This window comes from Pelophylax lessonae (assembly GCF_965119305.1).
Source record: "Pelophylax lessonae genome assembly, chromosome: 13".
Lineage (NCBI taxonomy): Eukaryota > Metazoa > Chordata > Amphibia > Anura > Ranidae > Pelophylax > Pelophylax lessonae.
Genome location: NC_138780.1, coordinates 133465294 through 133490062, shown reverse-complemented (window position 1 = coordinate 133490062; position 24769 = coordinate 133465294). Strand labels below are relative to the sequence as shown.

The window sequence follows — 24769 nt, the reverse complement described above, 5'->3', positions numbered from 1 at the left end:
GTATTTTGACAGCTGGCATCCATGGCTGTCAGAATACCTGAATATGAATAAGGGCTCTTTCACACGGGCGATCCGATCAGATCCGCCTGTCAGTTTTTTAGGCGGATCTGATCGGATCCTCCATGCAGCTCTATGGGGCAGCGGATGTCAGCGGAGACACCTCCGCTTACACCCGCTGCCATCCGTATCCGATCCTGTCCGTGAAATCTGGATGGATGGAAACCCTATTTTTCCATCCGTTCAGGGATCGGATCGGATGAGAGCGGACAGGCGGTCCGCTCTCATCTGATCCCCCATAGAGAGCAGCGGGAGCTGTGACACCTCCCTCTCCACACTGCAAGCGGAGACGGAGCTGTCATCCGCCGGCACAGCGGGGATCGGCGGATCGATCCCCGCTGAGTAGCACGGATCCGCCTACGGAGGCGGACCATGTGAAAGAGCCCTTACTGATTATCTGATTTGATGCTCGGCTGACAATCTTCTAACTGGCTCCTTCGACAAAAGTCAATGGAAAAATCAACTTTTGTTGAGCTGGGTGGTGCTGACAGGGCCTCAGATCTGAGCCATCTATAGCAGCCTTTATTCTTTCATACTAGAATTAGAATTTAACTTGATTTATTTAATTGAAAAATTACAGAAATGTGAATGTGCCTACTAAAAAAGCACTGATATATTTATTCCTGCATGAATAAAACAAATGCTCACCAATGTCTGCCCCATGGATGTTCCGAGCCTGTATTATTCTCACAGTTAGTTCACAACTTGATGCTTGCTCCTGCTCATGAAAAGAAAGACTGATTAGTTTTTTCTTTCTTTTTTTTTTAAGGTAAATAGAAATCACTGGCTGACATACAAATAAAGATTACTTATTTACATTTAAAGTGTTACTAAACCCACAGCAGTAAAATCAATTTGTATATGCAGTAAAGCATGCTTGTTATACTCACTGTGGAACCTAAGGCATAAATCCTTTGCATTGTGTATAAAGGCTGTTTGACCTGTCTTCTCTGATCCTCCTCATCTTTCACTGTCTCCAAAAAATAATCTAAAATTTACAGAGCCAGGGGACGGGCTGCACATGCTCACTTTGGTGTGTATTGCTAGAGAGTTTTTTTTTCTTGGGAGAGTGCATGTGCTCAACACAGGGCCAATCAGCACTGTCTAAACATGTCCAGACAGAGGATCAGGGGACAATGAAAACTCCTACAAGCTTTACTAGGACCTGATACAAGTCACAGGACTGCTATATACTACTGACGAGAAAAGGTGTTTATCCATTTGTATTTACTAAAATAATTGCATTTCCATGTTCTGTGTACTGTGGGAGACCAGATATCGTGAATACAGGTTCTGGGTTTAGTAACACTTTAATTTATCTGTCATATAACACACCCCTTTTCAGGTGGCTATTGCACGTTCTGTAAGTATAACTTTATACACAATACAATTCATTTTCACAAATCTGTATAATAGCAACGTGAACAGTTACAGATCAGTCCAAACTAGCATTCTGGGTAAAACTAATGTTCCTTGTTTCATTATTTCATAATTTTTTCTTAAGATGTCACAAACATTTGGGAACTAATATTTTACCAGATAAAAAGTCACAGTATAAACTGAGAAAAAGATCTGTGGTCTGAGAGGAAGGACCATATAATGATATGTAATTGAAGTGGCTTCTAACAAAAAGGGCAGAAAGGGAAAATAAATGGTTGGGAAAGAGATGTTAGGCTGATGATTTTTTTAGAGCTATGCACATGCATTAACAAGTTTATATATTGCGATTATATACGTTTACACATGCACTTTTGTGGGTTCAGAATCACTATAATATTTTAATTTATGTTCAAGCATTAAGTGTTGCAATTGGGTCAAAAAACCTTTCTGAAATGGAGTATCGTCTATTAAAGCTGAACTTTAGGCACATCTAAACACATGCGCCTGTTAATATTGGGTTTAAACGTTGACATGGGTAGCCTCCTCTTTATATAGCTGCACTCTATGCTGTGGATGCATACAAACTAGCCAATCAGCTGTGGACCAGTTGTGCGATGCCAGAACTCACAGAAACACTGACCCTGGATACACATTGCCTGTGTCCATGGTTGGTCAGATGAGTGGTTACATTAAAATAGTGGCTGCACTGGCCATTGATTTGTACAGAGTAGTGGCTGTTCTCACACAGTTTATACAGACAGTGTTTAGAACCACCGGCGAGAATCTACCGATTCTTGTTGGGGGCCACCCTTGTGCAACCACATGAATGTAGCCCAAAACATGCTTAATATTTTCTCATTTTCCTCCTCCCTCTCCTGGCCTCTCTCCTTCTCCCAGAGATGTGGGCGAAAGTTTTGGTTCATCCATGGTCTTTTTTTTTTTTTTTTTATTCCCCCCTTTAATACTAGAAGACCAATTCCTGACCCTTTCCCCTCAACTTCCACCCAACTAGCTGTATTATGTTTAAAATGTTTGCAATGATTTCCAAGAACGTAGCACTCACCAAGGGAGTTGTTGGAAAAGGAGTTAAAGTGGTTGCATACCACTGCATATACCCAGTTAAGTGACCAGCCACAGGTGCTACACAGAGATTAAACAAATCCTCCTACATGTACAGGTACAGCTGTACCTGTTTATCTGTAGTCCTCTCTCCTCTACAGCCTTCTAAAACACATCTATCAAAGGCTTTTTCTCAGCTCCAGGAGGTAGGGGGCGGGGATCTGACCTCACTCACTGCACACAGAGAAGTGAGAAGAGTTCTCGGTAATCTAAGACATGAGTGGATAGAAAGGACACACCTCCTCCATACACTGTCATATGGAAACGGGGACAGCTGAGGCTGTCAATCACCTGCTGTGTACTGGAGGGGAGGGGGGGTTGTGAGCTGTCTCCTGAGATTGTCTGATGTTGACATAACCAGTTAGAAGAGATTAATGCTGATAGCAGAGGAAGGAGACAGCCGCTTTGTTAACTTCAGAGATAAAAATCAAAAAATCATTGCGCTTAGGTTTTAGTAACAAGGGACAGCAGCTAGCATATGTTGCGGGTAACAATCACAAAAATGGATAGGAGAAAATGCTGGACTAATAGATGTCTATTATTAAAAGTCCACAATATCCAGGGAGCACCTAAGGTGTGCAACGGTGATAACTTGCAGGGGAGATATTTATCCCCCACCTACACCATGGCAAACCAAGCCTCTTACCCTTGGGAGTGGACCACTAGATTATAGGTGGTCAAAACACTCAAAACAGTCAAACTAATTAGGGGATTGGAGGACCTTAATTATGAAGAGTGCCTGAGAGGGGACATGATAGCAATTTTGTAAATACCTCAATGGTGATCGCAGCATAGAAAAAAAGCTATTCCGTCGCAAGGATTGCATGAGGACTCGAGGACATACAATGCGATTAGAGGAGAAGCATTTTGACCACAGGCAACGCAGGGGGTTCTTTACTGTTAGGGCTACAAGATTGTGGAATTCTCTACCACAAGAGGTAGTTTCTGCGGGAAGTATGGCTACTTTCAAAAAACTCTTGGATCTACATCTCAAGTATCAGAACATTAAGGGATATGAGAGATGATTACGGCCATGCGCGCCGACACAGGTTGAACTGGATGGACTATTGTCTTTATTCAACCTCAACTACTATGTAACTGTATAAAACTGACCACACTTAAAATAATGGATTGTGATGTCTCCACTGGCGCAACACGTGCAACTTACAGCAATAATAGTCTAACAGCAGAGGTTACAGGAGTCATACCTACAAAACTATATTTAACATTTGTACTGTCCTAGACATATCCTTTAATAAAGACGTAATCTTATTTATCACCAACCATTAAATTATAATAGTGTTTTAAATGCTGAACCTCAGGCAGATAATAAACACACATTAACACAGCTATTTAATCATTATGAATTCCTAGATGTATATTTTTAAAGGCAAGCAGGTTAAGTTTTTCCCCTCTGTGACCCCATTGGGGAACTCTGATCTATGCTCTAAACTCTTTCCAAAAAAATGTTTGGCTGGAGCTGGGCTTTAAAACCCAATGGTGCTTTCTAAAGGATACTGTTGGCTTTATATGTAGAGCTCTGACAGTCTATAGTTCCACAGTATGGAGAGAAAGAGAAATGGCTGGCTGTCTCCTACTATGTTGAAAGGCTTGTACTGACCTACTGAGTAATTCATCACAATTCACTAGCTGAAATCTTGGTAAAATTCAAACCTACCAGTACCAGAACAAGGTCATCAAGAAAACCCACCACCACCCCCGCTCAGCAAAGTGTGCACATCATCTTTCAGCAAAAATCTCCTCACCCCCCCAAAAAAAAATACAGCACTGATCTACATGCTTGCCAAAGCATAAATCCCCCCTGCAAGCCAATATTCTCCCCAAACAAAAATGCTAAATTCACAATCCTCCCAACTCAACCCCATACCCCCCTCCTAGCACAAATCCATTCCCCTCCAAATCTCCCCTTCTAGCAAAAATACCCCCCGTCCCCCATCCTAGCACAAATTCTATCCCTACCCAAACCCCCCCCCCCCCCCCAGCTCAAATCACTTTGTCACTCCCTGTCAAATGTTTCTGCAAACCCCCCCCCCCTCTACCACAAATCCAGCCCCCCCCCTCACTCTTCTCAGTGCAACTGGTCCCTCTTTAGCATACCATCACTTTCACTCTTATGTCATCATATACAATGCAGGACCAGCAGTCCTGCTTTGTAAGTGAAGATGTCAAAAGCCCACCCACAAACTGAAGGGTGGGAGAAAAGAGGGGAGCCCTAACTGCCAGGGTAGTAAGGCATGAGGTAAGTAAAGCTGCTTTTTAATAGTACTCAAGACATAAACAAGATTTTACCATTGAAGTGTGTGTGTGTGTGTGTGTGGCCACTACAAAAGGAAGTTTTGAAATTTTCCTGGAGTGCATCCTTAAGGGTCAAATTGGACCTAGCCGAATGGCACGGAAGAGTTAATTATGCATGCACATGGGGTCCATGCTGGTTCCCTGCAGGACTCGCTCTGTCACTGGGAGATGGGTGGCGGGGTCTAGCTGCACTGGTGGAATAGGACGGGACACTGAAACATGGTGTCTCCTTTAACCACTTTACCACCGGAGGATTTTGCTGTCTTCCGTCCAGGCCACTTTTTGCGATTCGGCGCTGTGTGACTTCAACTGACAATTGCGCGGTCGTGCGACGCCGTACCCAAACGAAATTTACGTCCTTTTTTTCCCACAAACAGAGCTTTCTTTTGGTGGTATTTGATCACCTGTGCGATTTTTACTTTTTGCGCTATAAACAAAAATAGCGTTTATTTTGAAAAAATAACAATATTTTTAACATTTTTTTATATGAAATTCCACCCAAAAAAGATGTAAAAACCAATTTTTTTAAAATTTTTTGGCCAATTTGTTTTATGCTACATATGTTTGGTAAAAAAAATCGCAATAAGCGTATTTTGATTGGTTTGCGCAAAAGTTATTGCGTTTACTAACAAAGGGAAAGATTTCTGTCATTTTTGGTGTTTTTTTTTTAACGCGTAATGGCGGCGATCTGCGATTTTTTTTTTTGCGGGACTGCGACATTGCGGCGGACAGATCGGACCCTTGACTGACATTTTTGACACTTTTGGAGGTACCAGTGACATTACTGCAGTAATCAGTGCTATATATATGCACTGTTACTGTAAAAATGACACTGGCAGGGAAGGGGGTTAATTTTATTGGAGAGGGAGGGGTTAATGTATGCCTGGTGCTTACTGACGTGTAGGGGGGGAGGTGACTGAGTGAGTCATGGACAGATCTGATGTCCAGCTATGCTGAACAGTCCGATCTGTCACTCCCTGTCACTATGGAGATCCGCCCGCTGTGTTTACACACAGCGGGCGGATCTCCAGACTCGATCCCCGACGATCGGGTAAGAGCAGCGGCGATCGCCGCTGCTCCTCCCCTGGCCCGACTCCCGCTGTGAATGAAAACAGCGGGAACGAGCCTCTGGCGGCGCGCAAGCGCCGCCCAGAAGGGGGAGTGTCTGACGACGTTAATACTACGTCGTCAGACGATAACGAGCCACTCTGCTGCAGTAATATTACTGTGAGCAGACGTAAAGTGGTTAAAATGTCACATCCTGAGCAGGTGTATGTATCGCGGGAGCGAGAGGCACCCACATACTGTACAGCTTCAGGTTATGATATAAAGACAACCTGGGTGTTTGGGTCGCTTCTAAGTTGTTGTTGATGCCACATGAATGCCCTGCCTGGTTCCTGGGCATTAGCGGGTGCATACACCAGAGAGTCCGGAAAAAGGAGAAAAGTGAAAGAGAGCAGATATCAGTGCAAATCCACTAAGAGTGCCTTTCTTCTAGGACCCAAATCTGGCAAATAATATTATTTATACACAACAAGGGTGTATGACCCACCGTACCATGGCCAAGCGGTCTAAAACATAACCTTTGTTAAATAATGTATATAAAAAATGTGTGTAATAAGATGTGTTTCTTTACTTAAAGGGGAGCCCCTCCTAAAAGAAAGAATGAGAGAATGTCACGGTGGTCATTAGACTCTTGCATACAATGACCATAAACGCACTCTCTGCTCTGAGTAACCTGAGCTGACCAATTAAGTCTAATCCCTGCCAGATATTATCTGTCTGGATTTTTACGAATAAACTGTACTGCCTATCCTGCAGCTTGCCTTTGTTGTAATACTGCCTATTAAGAAGGAATCTGTGTAGGTTGACTGTCAATACTAAAAAGTTTCTGGCAACTGCTCTCAAAATATTATTGCCTCTCAGTAATGACTCAGTCTATCCCCACAATTCTGCCTGTACTGGTGGCTAAAAATTCTATCTCAGAATTAAGCTGCTGCCTAGGCTCAATACAGTCTCTCTAGCTCAGGGATACTGCGGTCAAACTGACTGCACCCCTTTTCCCCCCTTTTTTGCACTAAAACCCTGACAAGGCCTTTTTTTAGGCGAAACGTGTAGGTCTATTTTTGATTTTGAGAGGGGTTTATTTCTCCTTTTCGGGGGAGCACTTTGGTTGCAGGTTTACATGGCTTCTGTGGGGGGTCTAGCACCTTGAATAATGGCAGATTAAAGGTGGTCAGTCAGTTTGACAGCAGTATCCCTGAGCTAGACTGTATTGAGGCTAGGCGTTGTATAAATAATAAATCCCAGTGCAGTGGATACATTACTATAGCTCTAATTGGAAAGATACCACACATCCATAAATTAAAATAGCTATAACAGTACTCAAACAAGTACATATTCCATCATACCTATAGATTGAACTGCCCCTTCTGCTTTCTCTTTTTTCTATGGACAGTTAAGGGCTAAGTTCCCCTTTTGCAGAAAATAGCCTATGCAATCAGTATTAAAAAACTGAGAAGCTTTATAAAATGTTCATTCATTTTATTGTCATGCTAATAAATCTTAGTGTATAGCGCTAAATATCTCATTCCCCTTTAACCACTTCTGGATCGGAAGATTTTCCTCCTTAATGACCAGGCCATTTTTTTCGATATGGCACTGCGTTAATTTAACTGACAATTGCGCGGTCGTGCGACGCTGTACCCTAATAAAATTGATGTCTTTTTTTTTCTGCAAATAGAGCCTTTTTTTGGTGGTATTTCATCACCTGTGTGATTTTTATTTTTTGTGCTATTAATAAAAAAAAGAGCGACGATTCTAAAAAAAAAAAAAAAAAAAAAAAAAAAAACAATATTTTTAACATTCCCAATAGAAAAAAATTAAAAACCACATTTTTTCATCATTTTAAGCCAATTTGCATCCTGCTACATATTTTTGGTAAAAAAAAAATCCCAATAAATGTATATTGATTGGTTTGGGAAAAGTCTACAAACTAGGGGAAATATTTATGTCATTTTTATTTATTAGATTTTTTCTTTTTACTAGTAATGGCGGCGATAAGCGATTTGTAGCTGAACTGCGAGATTGCGACGGACAGATCGGACACCTAACTGACATTTTTTACACTTTTGGGGGGACCAGTGTCATTACTACAGTAATCAGTGCAAAAAATATGCGCTGTTACTGTACTAATGACACTGGCAGGGAAGGGGTTAACAGCAAGGGGCGATCAAAGGATTAAATGTGTCCCAAGGGGGTACTTTTTAACTGTGGGGAGATTGGCTTGCTGCATGAACACAGAGACCTGTGTTCCTAAATAGGAGGAACACAGGACCCCTGTGTTCATAACTGACAGAACAGCGGTCTGCCGTGTTTACAACGGGAGACCGTCATTCTGTCTCCACGGGGAGCGATTGCGGGTGCCCGGCAGCAATCGTAGCAAAAAGACCCGCTGATCAGCTTTCCCTGTGGCAAATGGGTGCGCCCCTGATAGCGGTTCCAAGAAGCGACGTACGGTTACGTCTTTTTAGGGGACAGAGCCGACCTGCCCCTGTAAAACTACGGCGGCTGGTCGGCAAGTGGTTAATTAGTGATATGGTGCTGCTGTGTTCAACTACAAACACCTATGCCACATATCTGTGTTGCTCACAGGTTGTATGACTCACTCCTTTTTGCATATATACTGTATATGCTACAATGTATACATATCAACCAAATCAAATCGCTCTATTTTTACATATAAATTGCTACACTGCATATACATTAGAGATCGGCCGATTATCGGCAAAGCCGATATATCGGAGGCCGATATACACTTTCTCCAATGTATCAGAATCGGCCCTGGAGGCTACCGATATTGCCAATATTCCAGGAAAGTGCTTGGACTGGAGTGATGCCTGCAGCTAGAGGCATCAGCCTGGTACCGGCGTCCATAGCCGACGGTCTTCTGTCTTGTAATGACAACCATTGCCGCTAAGAAGCCACTCGGCTGTCATCACAAGGAGCGGGAGGGGACGTTCCCTCCCTCCCGCCGCCTTCCGCGGCTCGCCCGGGTCCCCTGTCCCACCGGGAGACCCGAGCAACCAGCCTGCACGGCCGCCGAAGACCCATCAAAGCTGCATTTGGCTCTGATCGGGCCTCCATGCAAAAACCTGGAACATGACATCACTTCCGGGTATTGGCGCCAGATTAAAAAAAATGACAGCATTCAAAACAGTCAAACTTGGCGTTTTGAATGCTTTTAAGTGCAGAGGAGGGGTTTGGGGACTTTTAGACCCCCAGATCCCTCCACAAGAGTACCTGTCAAATAAAAAAAAAATATTTTTTTGTACGAAAATATCGGCCAATACCGATATGCATTGGTCAAAATATCAGTATCGGTATCGGCAACGATAAACCGATATTCGTCAATCACTAATATATATCAATCCCCAATTAATCAAGTGCATCCATAAATGATCAAATCTTATAAAATATCAAAATAAATGTGTCCACATAAAAATATATAATGTATTTGGAGTATAGGTAGCGTGGGTATTATTGGTTCCATTTTATTGTCATACTTGTAGGCCATTTGGGTCCCCCTGGAAGCCTGGCCGAAAAAATCCCAGATAGCAACCCCCAAATCCTGCCTTGTTGCTAGGACATGAAAACTGTTGGACGGTCACTCCCAGCATTGCCCGTATTAAAGCCAATGTTTTTCATGCCCTAGCCTTTACCCAAAGGGTTAATCCTCTGTGCGACTAATCTATTAAATTTGGTTATTACTTTACAAAGAATTGCGTGATATGAATATTTTACTGCCTGTATAATATATAACCATACCGCATCAAACCTGTAAACATCAAATGTACTCAGGCTAACCTATATTCTCTGTGTATTGCTTAAATTGAATACAAAAATCACTGACAAAGCTAAAATACAGAGAATCCTTTATGATAGATGTCCTAAATGAGTGCAAAAAAATGGGGTGCTACAAAGCTCTATTTAAAATACAGGTCGCTGGACTGCTGTTTGGCATCACAATAAATATTTACAGACTGAACAAAAAAAAATGTAATTTCTTTAATTTGCCGTAGATAAGAATAGCCCATGTTGTGGGAAGAAGAATTTAACCACTTTACCACCGGAGGATTTTCCTGCTAAAAGACCAGGGGTTATTTTGCGATTTTTTACTGCGTGACTTTAACGGACAATCGCGCGGTCGTGCGACGCTGTACCTAAACGAATTTCACGTCCTTTTTTTCCCACAAACAGAGCTTTCTTTTGGTGGTATTTGATCACCTGTGCGATTTTTTGATCACGCGCTATAAACAAAAAAAGAGCGTAATTTTTGCAAAAACAACAATATTTTTCACTTTTTTTTATATGAAATTCCCCCAAAAAAAAATGTAAAAATCAAAATTTTTTAAAATTTTCGGCCAATTTGTTTTACGCTACCTATGTTTGGTAAAAAAAATCGCAAAAAGCGTATTTTGATTGGTTTGCGCAAAAGTTATCGCGTTTACTAACAAAGGGAAAGATTTTTGTCATTTTTGGTGTTTTTTTTTTTAACGAGTAATGGCGGCGATCTGCGATTTTTTTTGCGGTACTGCGACATTGCGGCGGACAGATCGGACCCTTGACTGACATTTGTGACACTTTTGGGGGTACCAGTGACATTACTGCAGTAATCAGTGCTATATATATGCACTGTTACTGCAAAAATGACACTGGCAGGGAAGGGGTTAACAGTATTGGACAGGGAGGGGTTAAGTGTGTCCTAGGGGCGTGATTCTAACTGTGCAGGGACAGGTCTACTAGTGTAAAAACAAAGATCAACAGTTCTACATAGTAGAACTGTTTGATCTTCACTTTTACACAGGGAGAACTGACAGGTGGCTTGTTTACACAAGCCGCTCTGTCTTTCTCCCGCTGTACCGACGATCGTAGTGTGACCGGCGGACATCGGGTCCGCCAGTCACACTCCCGCACTCCTCCGTGAACGAGCCGAGGCGGGCGCGCGCCTCAGCGGGCGCGCGCCCGCCCGCTATTGGCTCTGGAAGGAGTGACAGGCGAGCGACGTAGACCTACGTCACTCTGCCTGGCCGGGGCCGACTGCCGCAGTAAATATACTGTGCGCAGTCGGCAAGCGGTTAATAATTATTACATTTTGTAATACAGAATATTACTTGTCTACTTTAAATCATTAAAATATGTGAATTGTGACATGTAATTAGCTAGCATTACACAATGTCATTGCATGCCTGCAGTAAAATTAGTAAATTGTGTACACGTGAAAACAAGGAAGGGAAACTGCACATGATCTATAGATGGATCTGAAATCCAGTTTATTGAACAGAGGTGAGCAAGGATAAAAACATGGGCATCTCACCGGTTACTACAAAATCCCAGCCCCCCAAAAAAACAAAATAAAAAAAAAAACCTCTTAGATATATCCACAATGAATTCTTAACTGAATTCATTAAACGCATTTTTAAATTATAATCAGTCTATCTGAGACTTATATAAGCTTCATTATAAATAGTAATGTTTTATTCAATTACAAAATTAGTAGGAAGGGGTGTGTTTATAAAAAAAAAATTCTGTCACAAATATTCCCATATTTTGCTCAATATGTTTATTTCCTATGATTATCAGCTCCATCTAGTGGCCATTCTGCAATTTTTCCTGAAATACCTCAAATCAGGAAAACACAGCATTGTAGCCACCAGATGGAGCTGATAATCATATGAAAATAAACAAATTAGGCAAAATACTGGATTATTTGTGACAGCTGAGCAAACGCTTGAGATACTTTTTTTTACATTTTTTTTTATAAACAGTCCCCTTATTGTCCTCTTCAGTATATGGCCAAGGTAGGGGTAAACTACAGTGTAGCTAAAGTTAACAATTTTTTTTTTCTTTTTTAGTTGAAATGAAGAAAGGGTTAGAACCCAAGCCAGGTTTTTATTGTTCTCTGTATTGCCTTGAGAAGACTCACCCATTTAATTTGTCCTGGTGGTCATTGTCACCAGGACTGAATGTGATAGGAAATTACATGGTTAGGCTTGTCATCTATTCTGGTGACAAAAGTCACTTTGGAGAGATTTTCTTTCACTTACTACTTTGCCTATGTTACACAAAGGAAAATATCATCAACAGCTGCTTGTAGCTTTTCATGTCAGATTCGCTCCTTCTCATATATGCGGAGTTAAGCCCCGTACACACGTACCGATGGTCGGCTTACAAATGTTCCTCTTTTCTCCCCGGGATGTCGGTGTCTGCTGAAAAGTGCAAAGACAGCACAAGGACAGCACAAGAATTTTGTCCGCCGACTGCAGAAGTGATGTCATGTAATGGTTAACTTTCCCTGTGTTTTCTATTTTCTGAGCATGCCCAGTCTTGCAAATCTGCGGTCTGTCGGCCGAATTGTGTACTGACAGGCGAACAATCGTCCGTTCTGGTGTCGGCATACAAATATTTTCATGTTTGCACGAAAGACTTTTGTCCGCGGATTGTGCGCAGACATCTGTCGGAGGCACCATACTAACACGCGTACAATCGGCAGATCCTTCGTCCACCGACGTTTGTATGCCGACGATCGGTACGTGTGTACGGGCCTTTAGCCTTAAAACAACATTTTCATGGAGATCAAGTATCCAGCTGAAATGATGGGCTACCACTATGACTGCTACTTTAGATAAATAACTAGTTAGGAATTTATGAATCGTGCATTGATACTGCCTCATAAAAATGTTAAATGGTGTATGTGTTAACTAAAAAATAAGTAACAAATCCTCACGTTCCACATTTAATAGGCCCATAAGGTGAGTACAGAGGAATTTATGACATCACATGCCTAACATCAAAATGATGCACAGTACTGTCAGCACTCAGAATACTGGAGGATTTCCATTTCAGCACTGTAACAGAAAATTCTATAAATCTGCATTTGCAAAATGTAGAAATAACAAACAGACATAAGAATCAGGTACTGCAAGCATTCTGCTGTAGCTTAGAATATTTATGGGCTTCAAGTGTAGAACAGTAAAGCCTTCTTAAAGGATTACTAAAGCCAAAAACAAAAATGCTATTTATTGCAGCTCACACTCCTTAGATGTGGTGGCTGCATTAGTGTTCTGTGTTTTTTCAAGCTGAGAACATTTTCAGAAAAAAATCTGTTGATCCTGGCAAGAATTAAGTGTTCTTGTCACTTCCTGTGAGCTGCACAGAAGAATATCTTCCTTCCTAGCAATCTTCTGCAAACTACCAATCACCCTGCCCCATAGGTAATGGAGATGAAGAGGAATAGACATGTCTGAAGTCTACAGTATATCAAGAGAGGAGCCTAGAGTGACAACCATGGTTCCCTTCATTGATAAAGTGGAAGGTGATGTAGTCACTAAAGGACAGGAAGTGTGTTATTTACAAGATTACCAGGTGAAAATAAAGCAAAAGAAGCTTGGAAAAAGAAAATGAATACAGCCTTTACACCATGGACTTGTAAGCTGCAAAATATTACATTTTGATTTGGGGTTTAGATACACCTTAACCTGTATATCCACCTGCTTTGGCCACTCATGCGCACTCTCTAGGTTGCACAGTGGTGGGATCTGTGAAAGCTGTTACCACCAGACACAGCTGATCATGATCATTGTACTGGGCCACTGAGAGTGTCCCTGATACCCTGTGATTGCTATGACCAATCACAATGATAACAGTTAAAGTAGTGAGCAAGGCTGTCATAGTTTACTACAGTGTGAACTCTGTGATTGGTCACAACAATCACATGGTACCACACAATCACATGTAAAAAAATAGAAATTCAATTTATTTACTGTTGCATACTCTCTCCAGTCAATGCCCTAATCAACATTAAGCACCGCCATATTAGTTTCAGTGTCCCTGATCACTGCCACACCAGTTACAATGTCCCTGATCCCTGACACAGCAGTTATAGTGCCCTTGGTCCTCATCACTGCAGTTATATTGGCCCTGATCACTGCCACACCAGCCCCAGTGTCCCTGATCACTTCAATACCAGTCTCAGTCTCTATCATCACTGCCACACCAGTTACAGTGTCCCTGATCATTGTTAGATGTGTAATTTATGCTCCTAGACAGCCTGAAGGTGCTCCTTGGATTTTGGGGCCCTCTGTGTGGATAGGTTATGAAAAAGTCTCATACATGTGGTGTCGCCATACTTGGTTGACAACCTCATACATGTGGTTGTCGCCATTACAGTCCTCAGCCCCCCATTACAGTCCTCAGCCCCCCCCCCACTATTGTCCTCAGCCCCCACATTACTGTCCTCAGCCTAATCCTTTACAGTGCTCGGCCCCCAATACTGTCCTTGACCCCCCCATTACATTACTCAGCTCCCCTACATTATTATCCTCAGCCCCCATTACAGTACTCAGCCCCCCAATACAGTTCTCAGTTCCTCCACATTACTGCCCTCAGCCCCCCCCCCACATTACTGTCCTCAGCCTTCACATTACTGTCCTTAGTCCCCCCCCCCCCACATTACAGTCCCCAACACCCTCATTACAGTCCTAAAGCCCCTATTACAGTCCTCAGCCTCCCACATTACTGTCCTCAGCCCCCCATTACAGTCCTCAAGCCCCCCACATTTCTGTCCTCAGACCCCCCCCCCATTACAATACTCAGTTCCCCTCATTACTGTCTTCAGCCCCCTCTTTACAGTACTCAGTCCCCCCCCCTCCCAACATTACAGTACTCAGCCTTAACCCCCCCACATTACACTACTCAGCCCCCATACACATTAGAGTACTCCTCATTGCAGTACTCAGCCCCTCTCCCCCTTCCCACATTACATCACCCCTACCTTACGCAGAAGGGAGGACGAAAGGCACAGCAGGTCTGAATGGAGGACGGAAGCTGCAAGCTGGTGATTGGTTGCTTGGACCGCCCTTCATCTTCGCAACCAATCAATGGCTTGTTTACCTCAGGCAGCTCCCGCCCTCCCTCCAGAACTGTCAGATATCAGGCATCCCCTGCAACTAAAAATGTCATTAGGAAAAAGTCTAAAGGCATGCAGACCCAGCAGCTTTCATCCTGCAGGTGCACAGCTGATAAATATGAAACCCCTCCCATTAGACTCACTCAGCACAGAGGAACAAACAGGGATTTCTTCAGAATAACAAAAGGTAGAAATCTGCAACAAAGTTTGTTAAAATCCTTGCAATGTAGAGGAATGTTTTTTTTTTTTGTTAACAAAAGTGGAATTACGCTTTAAACTTACAGGATTCCATTTAGAATATATTTTCCTCTGAAATCTTACCAGGTTCCCTTTTTTCTTTTCTTAAAAAAAAAAAAAAAAACAGACAGAAATTTTTGAAAAAAAAAAAAAGTTGTTCTTTTTTTCTGTCAGTAAATTTTGAAAATAAGTAATTTTTCTCCTTCACTGATGTGTGCTGATGAGGCAGCACTGATACCCACTGATAGGCTGAACTGATATGCACTGATGAGGTGGCACTTATGGGCACTGATGAGTTGGCACTTATGGGCACTGATGAGGTGGCACTGATGAGGAGGTACTAATATGCCGCACTGATGGGCACAGATAGGTGGCACTGATGAGCACTGATAGGCGGCACTGATGGGCACTGATAGGCGGCTCTGATGGGTGGCACTGATGGGCACTGATGGGCAGGGCAGCACTGATGGGCACTGATGGGCGGCATTGATGGACACTGATGGGCAGCACAGATGAGCAGGCACTGATGAGTACTGACTGGCAGCACTATGGACACTGGTTGTGGGCACTGATGGTGGGCACTGTGGGCACTGATGGGCACTGTTTTTAAACTTTTCTGTAATCAGGGCACTGATGATCAGTGCCCTGATTACCTGTCCTAGACTCCCCTTTGAGGAGGAGCCGCTGATCGGCTCTCCTCGCCACACACTCTGACAGTGTGAGGCGAGGAGAGCCGATTAACGGCACTTCCTCATTTACATGTGACCTGCTGTGATTGGACACAGCCGATCACACAAGTAAAGAGCCACGTCATTGTGTCCTAGGAACACAGCGCGGCCACGATCACTGCACTTCGCACCCCTGCGGGCACGCGAGAGAGGCCGTTCTGGGCCATATGATATTGACATTTGAAGGTGGGTGGCCGGTAAGTGGTTAATAAACAATTTTGGTCTTGTCAATTTTGTCAAGCCTCTGGTGGATTACAAATTACCAACACTGACCCACATTAGTGGGTACTTCAAGAGTAATTTCTTGGATATTCTGAGGGTCCTAAGTGCTTGTATGGGGATATAATTTGTTTGCGTCCTTTGTCTATATCCAAGTGGTTTTTATCTCCAGCGGCTACGGACAGTCTCCTCGGTCGTTCGGTTCATTACTCTTTTTTTGGAGCCAGACCCCCTGAGAAGCTTATAGTGCTGGTGCCAACTTGCGTCTGTCTGAAACAGTGATTAAAAGTATAGGTAGATGGAATTCAAACTGTCATCAGTTATATGTCCGTCCTAATGTTTCTGTTTAAATTCCAGGTGCCCAGTGTAATGTGTGGATCATCGGCCATTCTTACATATTCTGGGCTTATCGCAGGGCTTTAGTTAGAGTGTATGGTTCAAATTCCTCTTGATCATTTTTGTATATAGTGGTATGGATTGCGTGGCCTGAGATTAAATGATGTGCGTCAGACTTTATCTTTTTTATACAGTTCTTGGCCTCGTCCACAAATTGTAATTTTTCATATCTCAGGAAATGATATTGGCAGTAGACACACATAAGATATCATTTCCCAATTGAAATTCGATTTATTACATCTTAATTTACTTTTACCCGGTACTGTACTTATTTTTTCAGAGATAGTCCCTCGTTTGCTTTGGCTAAAGGGACCTGATTTATGGCATTGTGAAAAAATTCATAAGAGAATCAACCGGGCTATTGCCAAATGTATGCCTTCTATTAATGGGATTTCTTACTGCCATGTGGATCTTGAAGGCGAAGTGATGGGTTTATACAGGTCTGACACAGTTCATTTGTCCGATGTGGCTTTAGATATTTTTAATTTGGATATGCAAAATTGTTTTGAATTGGTGGTGGTGCGAGTGGGGTGCCAGGCTCCTGTTTCATGAGCCTTTACGTATGGGACAGTTTTTTATATACATGGATATGTGTTGGTATAACTCGAGCTGTTAAAGCTGAGTTATAAGTTGTATTAAAGTGTATTTGGTAAATGACATGTGCTATATTATATACAGTATATACTAAATGGACATGTGTTGGTATAACTCAAGCTGTTAAGGCTGAGTTATAAGTTGTATAAAAGTGTATTTGGTGAATTACATGTGTTATATTATATATACAGTTGGTTATAATTAAAGGTGTTTTTTTTAATTAAATACCAATAAAAGGGCTGTGGCCATTTCAAATTCTTTTATGTTCAGGAAAGTGCTGCCTACGGTCCCATTAGTTTAACAACTTTTACTGTACTTCTCATGGTAAAGCAAACAACGAGCATAACAAAGTCCTGAACCTAAACTGACTAAGATGGTGGCTGCCCAGGCATACCCAGTCCACGTGTTACTCCAAATCTGGCAATCCCCAATAGCTGGTCCACTGGAACACCAGCATCTTGTGCTGATTACATGCTGTTTCTTGGGTTCTTGGATTCAATGAACTGTGGAATTTCTTCTCACTCAAGCTCTCGCCAGACTCTTTTTCCTAGTGCACCTGAACCGGACCTTCTACCTTCTATGTAGATATTATGTATCACACCTGGTGGAGGGGCACCCAAGACAGAAAGCCCAGGAGCTGAAATGCTAACAGGTAACACTTTCTCCAGCCTGGGCAGCCAACTACCTAACTTACACAAAAGAAAATAAAACTGTAGGCAACCTGCCTACATAGAGCTGTTAAATATCGTTTTTAATGAAAGTTCTGGATATATCTTTAAACACGCTTTAGCCGACTTTAAGTAATATTTAGTGCTGTTTAAAACTTGCTTAGAGCCACAGCCAACAACAAGATTACGATCTGTAATGTAAATGCTAGTCTGAAGAGCATCATGATGTGAGTATTTCTAAAGCATTTGGCCAGAGTTGTATAAAGTACTCGAAACCCATACTTGAGTAAAAGTACAAGTGCTCGATCAAAAAGTGACTTGAGTAGCAGTACTAAAGTATTCAACATTTTTTGTACTTAAGTATTGCAAGTAGTTTTTAATTTAAATTTTGCTACTCAAGTACTGAAAGTAAAAGTACCAGTAGTTTTGAAAAAAAATTGCTGCTCAAGTACTGAAAGTAAAAGTACAAGTACTGTGTTATGTAGTTATTAAAGAAAGAAGTCAAAAGTTTGAACATCATATTGTTTTTTAGTATTTCAAATGCAGCTTTTATTCATACATACAGTAGCATTTATTTTCATATGCACTGATAATACACATGTTTTGAGCTTCATGAAACCTGCCATCTACTGTTCTGGCAGTGGTAATTTTTAAAATAGTAACGAGTAACTATACAGCACAAAAAAAACATATCGGAGTAGAAGTATTGAAATCATCGAAAAAATGTAGTGAAGTAAAAGTGGAAGTAGGAGAAAAAAATTATACTCTAGGAAAGTACAGATACCGCCTTCCAGTACTTAAGTACAGTAGTGAAGTAGTTCTACTTAGTTACTATGAATCTCTGCATTTAGCAAGCAATTTTCTTAAAGTAGCCTTCAGCTTCAGTCTTGGATTGTTAAATACAGATCTCAATTGGGGTGTTGACAGTAGCTTTAAAGTTTATATGAACTCTTATCTTGTAAATCAACCTATTCAGTTTAAAATAGAAATACAAGACAAGACATGTGTGTGTGTGTGTATATATATATATATATATATATATATATATATATATATATATATATAATATGCTTTAGAAATACCTATTTTCCATATGTGATCACATAAGCTATGTTCTCAACTGTATAGGAGGTGAGGGTGGAGATTGCAAAGGGGTTTGTCAGCAGAAGGCAGAGAAAGATCAGTACATTGATCTTCGCAGTGAGTGGCTGTGGAGACGCAGGGGGACTTTCAGCACAAGTCTTGGCCATTGGAGGACAGACAGGCTGTGTTTGCAGCACAGCCAGAAAACAGGCCACTGCTGGAATGGATGTGCTCCCATGTCTAACTTAGTCAATTTGAAATGGGAAAGCAGGAGGACTGGCAGGATCACCAGGAATTTCACAAAAAGGAAGAAATACAAAAAAGAAAAAAGATACTTTTAAACAAAAGTACATGGTAACATAGACACATATCAGGAACATGAAATATGAAAACACTTTAAACATTAACGCTTTAATGATGTACAGTATCTTCAAGATTTTTATCCACCACCCCCAGACTGTAGCTGAAGGCTGCTTTAAGAGCTTCAAGTAAACAGCTAGCAAAATACTTTGAATTTGCTGGGGACCGACACCTACAGTACAGGGGTTGGACAAACATATGGAAAAACCAGGTAGAAGAACAAAATTATTACCTAATATGGTGTAAGCATCCAAGATGGCCTGAGTTCTCCTGGGAATTGACATATTATTCTAGGAATGTTCTGGGGGGTCCTCTAGGATAGGTAATTTTTAGGTCACCTGACCCCCCAGAACATTCCAGAAATTCCCAAAACCCATATTTAAGTGGGGGGAGGGGGGTATTTGCCAGTCGCCAGAGCGCCCCACTGATTTTATTTCTGATTAATTGTTAGTTTATAGTTGTGAAAACCAAAAACAAGGTCATTAATATCCAGTTTGGTGTGCCTAGTGTTCTTTGTATATTTGGGGTTTATGCCACCTACCTTCCCATGTTATATCACTTCCGCTTCCAACGCAAACCATGTGGTCACCTTCACACCTGCAAATCAGGTAGTGTTTCCATATTTTTGTCCAACCCCTGTATTTCCATCATTGAAGCAGTTGTGAACAACTCTGCTGTCAGAGAGATTTGTGAGTTTGAGATCTATATAAGATCTAAGATAATAATCCAACGCAGTTAGGTCTCTCTGTGAATACATATCTGCATTTATAGTTTGGTCAAACTAGGAAAGTGTCTAATGGCAGGACATTTAAAATATATATATTTTTTCTCTCTTAATAACAGAATTTGCACATACCTGTAGGCAGGTTGGAATGTGTATGTGTAATAGTTATTTAGCAGTTGGCCCAGGCTGGGGGAAAGGGTTAAAATTTTTCAGCTCAGTTCCTGGGTATTTGGTTTTGGCGGGCTCACCTGTTATATGAATAAGGGACAGCCAAGATCAGGTGCGGACTGGCGGCTGGAGAATAGGGGGTACGGACACCCACCTGTGAGTGCAAGGGCACTGCTGAAGATGCCAGGAGTCACAGACAGCATCCAAGTCATGGACCTTGCCTATATAGACTCTCACCACAGGGAGGTATTCCTGGCCCACTAAGTTATGTTAGTTAGGATCAGGGACAGGACGTTAATCATTTTGTATTGCCATGCTGCATTGCAAACAGTAAAGTTACATTAATCCGTTATGAGCATGGTCTGAAGTTATTCAAGGGGTGCATACTGGTTTTGGCTTATTCCATAAGAACCTGAGTCTGGAGTTGCACTATGAGGTAAGAAGTAACAAGTTAAGGTTAACTCGGCAAAACAAGAGGAGACAAGTTTTTATGGGTAAACAGTTGAAAGAACAAGCTGCAAGCAACCAGTCGTTAGGCGTGGTACATGAGAAGGTGGCAGGTCCTGCAGTAGATGTTCTGGCTCCCTCCCCAGTGGTCCATCTCCCATGGCAACTCGGAGCAGACTAGCGTTACGGAGATCTATGGCCTGGTCACAAGTTACGGGAAGAAAAGTGTTAAGTGAGAGCACACATGAGGTCCGTGCTAGGTGCACTGTGGGACCCTATTCTGTTACGGGGAATGAGGTAACAGGGGGTACGCTGGACTGGTGGAGTGGGCGCAGGCTCAGCAGGTCTCTCCTATTGCAACATACAAGTACAGTGTTTGGTGACATGGAACAATTCGCTTTTCAGAGGACTCTGCACTTTATTACTGCACACAGTAAAGGCTCAGCTCCAAGTCGGGGAACTGCCATAATGTTTGACTTTTCACATGACTACACTCTCCACCTGGTTCCAGGCATTGATGAGCGTGCCCCACGCAAGAGGTAGCCCATGTGCAAGGGTGAGTAGACCCAGCCCGCAACATGGCATAGTCGGAAAGGAGACGCCATTTACACACCCATCCCATCTTATTGAAGTGTTTTAAAGCATTATTAAACCCCAAATCAAAAATGTAACATATTGCAGATTACCAATCATTAGATGTGGTGGCTGAATTAGTTTTCCCCCTGTGTTTTTACCTGGTGATTTGGCCAGTACAACACCTCCTGTATTAGAAATCCTCACTCTGGATGAAAGAACATTGGGGGCACCTTTGAACAGCAGCATTTTTAGTCTGGGAGGGAGGGGAGTGGTATATGGACTAACAGATTTAAATACACTAACATACTGAAGCCAAACTCCAGCTACTACTTTATAAGCAGTTACAGCAAACAGTGTTTTCATTTTTGGATAAAGGTTTTACATAAATAAAAGACCCAGTCAGTGTTAAATGGTTCGTCCCATCCCTGTAACTGCAGGGCAGTTTGTTCTTTTGAAAAACAACAGACGTACTGGCTAGATCACCATATGAAAATAGAAGAAAGCCTAAAAAAGAAAATGAACGCAGCCATCACATCTAAAGATTAGTATGCTGCAATGTAAAAACAAGTTTGTTTTTGGGCTTAATGTTCCTTTAGGGGCATGGGCTCAAAGCACTAAGCCAGTGGTCTCCAAATTGCCGCTCTTTGCTTGCTTGCCTCAGGGCATTATTCACTCCACTGTTAGCAACATTGGGGCACAGTTTCTGCTACTGACACCAGCAACGAGGCACTATTCCTCCCACTGACACCAATAATAGGGCATTATTCCTCCTACTGACACCAATAATAGGGCACTATTCCTCTCACTGATACCAATGATAGGGCATTATTCCTCCCACTGACACCAATGATGGGGCACTATTCCTTCCACTGACACCAATGATGGGGCACTATTCCTCTCACTGACACCAATGATAGGGCATTATTCCTCCCACTGACACCAATGATAGGGCACTATTCCTCTCACTGATACCAATGATAGGGCATTATTCCTCTCACTGACACCAATGATGGGGCATTATTCCTCCCACTGACACCAATGATGGGGCACTATTACTTCCACTGACACCAATGATGGGGCACTATTCCTCCCACTGACACCAATGATGGGGCACTATTCCTCCCACTGACACCAATGATGGGGCACTATTCCTCCCACTGACACCAATGATGGGGCACTATTCCTCCCACTGACACCAATGATGGGGCACTATTCCTTCCACTGACACCAATGATGGGGCACTATTCCTCCCACTGACACCAATGATAGGGCACTATTCCTTCCACTGACACCAATGATGGGGCACTATTCCTCCCACTGACACCAATGATGGGGCATTATTCCTCCCACTGACACCAATGATGGGGCACTATTCCTTCTACTGACACCAATGATGGGGAACTATTCCTCTCACTGATACCAATGATGGGGCACTATTCCTCTCACTGACACCAATGATGGGGCTCAATTTCTCCCACTGACACTATGGATGGAGGCACTATTTTCCCCCCTAATATCAATGATAGGACACTATTCCTCCCCCTAATACCAGAGAGAGGACGCTGTTTACTTTAACTGACACTAGGACATTTTTCTACTCCTGCTGGCCACAGTCCAGCTCCCCTAAAGTTTGAAGGACAGTAAATTGGCCCTTTGTAAAGTTTGGAGACCCCTGTACTAATCTATAACATAAGCATTATCAACAATTGTTGATTTGAGTCATGTGACTTATTTTCAGCTCCTTTTGTCTGTCATTGCTGAAAATAACAGTTGTTGCGGTACATAACTACAGTCATAGCTTAGTGAATGGAGTTGCATGTCTACATATGCTAGACATGAAGTAGACAGGTGGAGGATACAGAGAAGGAAGAAAAGGAAGGTTTCATGGAATATACAGTAATAGCTGTACCCTCTAACATAAAAAAGGTACAGTGACAATGATGCAAATGTGATCAGATAAATAGAAGAAGAGCTTGCTATCAATGTAAAGAGACAAACAGTTAAACTGTGTTGGTTTCGGCAGTTTTATTGGGAGGGCTTTAAAACAAAGTACCTTCCTCTACTAGTATGTTTGTCTGCTCATATCAGACAGGCAATTGTCTGTTGTCACTGTCAAAAACCAAAAGTTACTGTAACAATCAAAAATAACCTACACTGCGATGAAACTGGATGAAAGAATGGCTACAGGAGTGTGTGCTGGGATTGGGAACACTACTGGTGCTGGAGAAAGTTAAAGAATATATAAACTCAAAAACAAAAATGTATTATATTGCAGCTTACCAGACTTTAGATGTGGTGGCTGCATTAACTTTCTTTTTTGTTCAGGCTTTTTTGGCTTTTATTTTCATCTGGTGATCCTGGCAGCAACAAACTTCCTGTCCTAGGGTGACAACGCTCTCTGTACTGTATCTATGGGGAAGTAGGGTTGTCACCCTACGCTTTACTCCTGATATGTGCTATAAACATCTACCTCTCTCCTCGCCTCCTTTACATAGCATAGAGGGGCTGTTTAGTTCAAAAAAGCTACCTGGGAAAGCTAATAACATTGATTGAGAATTCAGTTTTGTACACAGATATCTACAAGAACACAGGAATTCTGGTAAAGAGCAGCAGGTATGTTTCTGTTCTTGCTGAAAATGTGATTAGGCTGAAAAAAATAAAACAAATGCAACCACTATATTTAAGGACTGGTAAGCTGTAAAATATATTATATTTGTGTTCTTGGGTTTAGCGGTGTAACAACTACTTCATGTACTCTTTCCCCCAGACTTTCTTTATAACCAAGCTACCTACCTTGTAGTGTGTTGATGGTGATAGTGTGTTCATCCTACTGGGACTCAAGTTCCATAGGTTTCCAAAGTCTTTATGAATGCAGTAATCCTCTGCCTGTGCTTGCTGTAGTCTGATTGTGTCTGTATAGAATGTCACTTTACACCCTTACATCATGGTTTTGTCACATTTAACGATCCCTCCCATCTTTACAACATATTAATTTAGGCTAGCTGCCTTGTTTCTGTGTTGACACCTAGATCATTCCTAATGCGTGAGTTCATACCAGGAAAGGCCATCTAAACCAGCCCTGAGTTTAGGTAGTCCAGAAGATCCGGGGTGGAGGTACTGTGTGGGTGTTTAAGTGGCATCGTGGAGAAACCAACTGCTAAGAACATATCTCATTTACATGCACTTAGCACATAATGGCAATTACAGAGTTTCATAACAAATCATTTAGTAATGGTAGTAGCCAAAACTAATAGTTCAGGTATGTTCATCATGAGAATAAATATGTGTTATGATATAATAATAAAACATAGAGACATATAGTGCCGGTTCACACTGATCCGACTTGGACCGCGACTTGTCAGGCTGACAAGTCGCGGTCCGTCTCGCTCTCATTGTTCGGTACAGAAACCATTCTAATAGGAGCAACACAAGTCGCTCCGACTTAGAAAAAGGGTCCTGTACTACTTCGGGGCGACCTGGAGCGACTTGCATAGACATTCATTTTATGAAGTCCGTGCAAGCCGCGCCAAAGTCGCGGTGCACACGACTTCACAGGTCGCCCCCGAAGTCGTGCCGCTGCAGTGTGAACCGGCACTTACACTTTTGTATCTGTTTTGTTGCTTATCCTAGTTGAACTATATGGTGTGACACGTCGGGGTGAGTTTATTCTACATCAGATATAGTTTTCAGGGATTTCCCACTTTTTTAAAAGAAAGTCAAAATTCATATA

At 42.1% G+C, this 24769-nt stretch overlaps 1 protein-coding gene across 1 annotated transcript in view; it reads right to left on the bottom strand.

Annotated features, from left to right (window-relative positions):
* Positions 1–24123, bottom strand: part of LOC309569409 (cytosolic phospholipase A2 beta-like) — a 96027-nt gene extending 71904 nt beyond the window's left edge. The window contains exons 1-2 of the mRNA XM_082275228.1: positions 23833–24123; positions 706–775 (exon numbers count right to left, since the gene is read on the bottom strand). Of these exons, the coding sequence (XP_082131354.1) occupies positions 706–775; positions 23833–23865 (103 nt within the window). The 5' untranslated portion in view covers positions 23866–24123. The remainder of the gene's footprint in view (positions 1–705; positions 776–23832) is intronic.
* Positions 24124–24769: the final 646 nt, after the last annotated feature.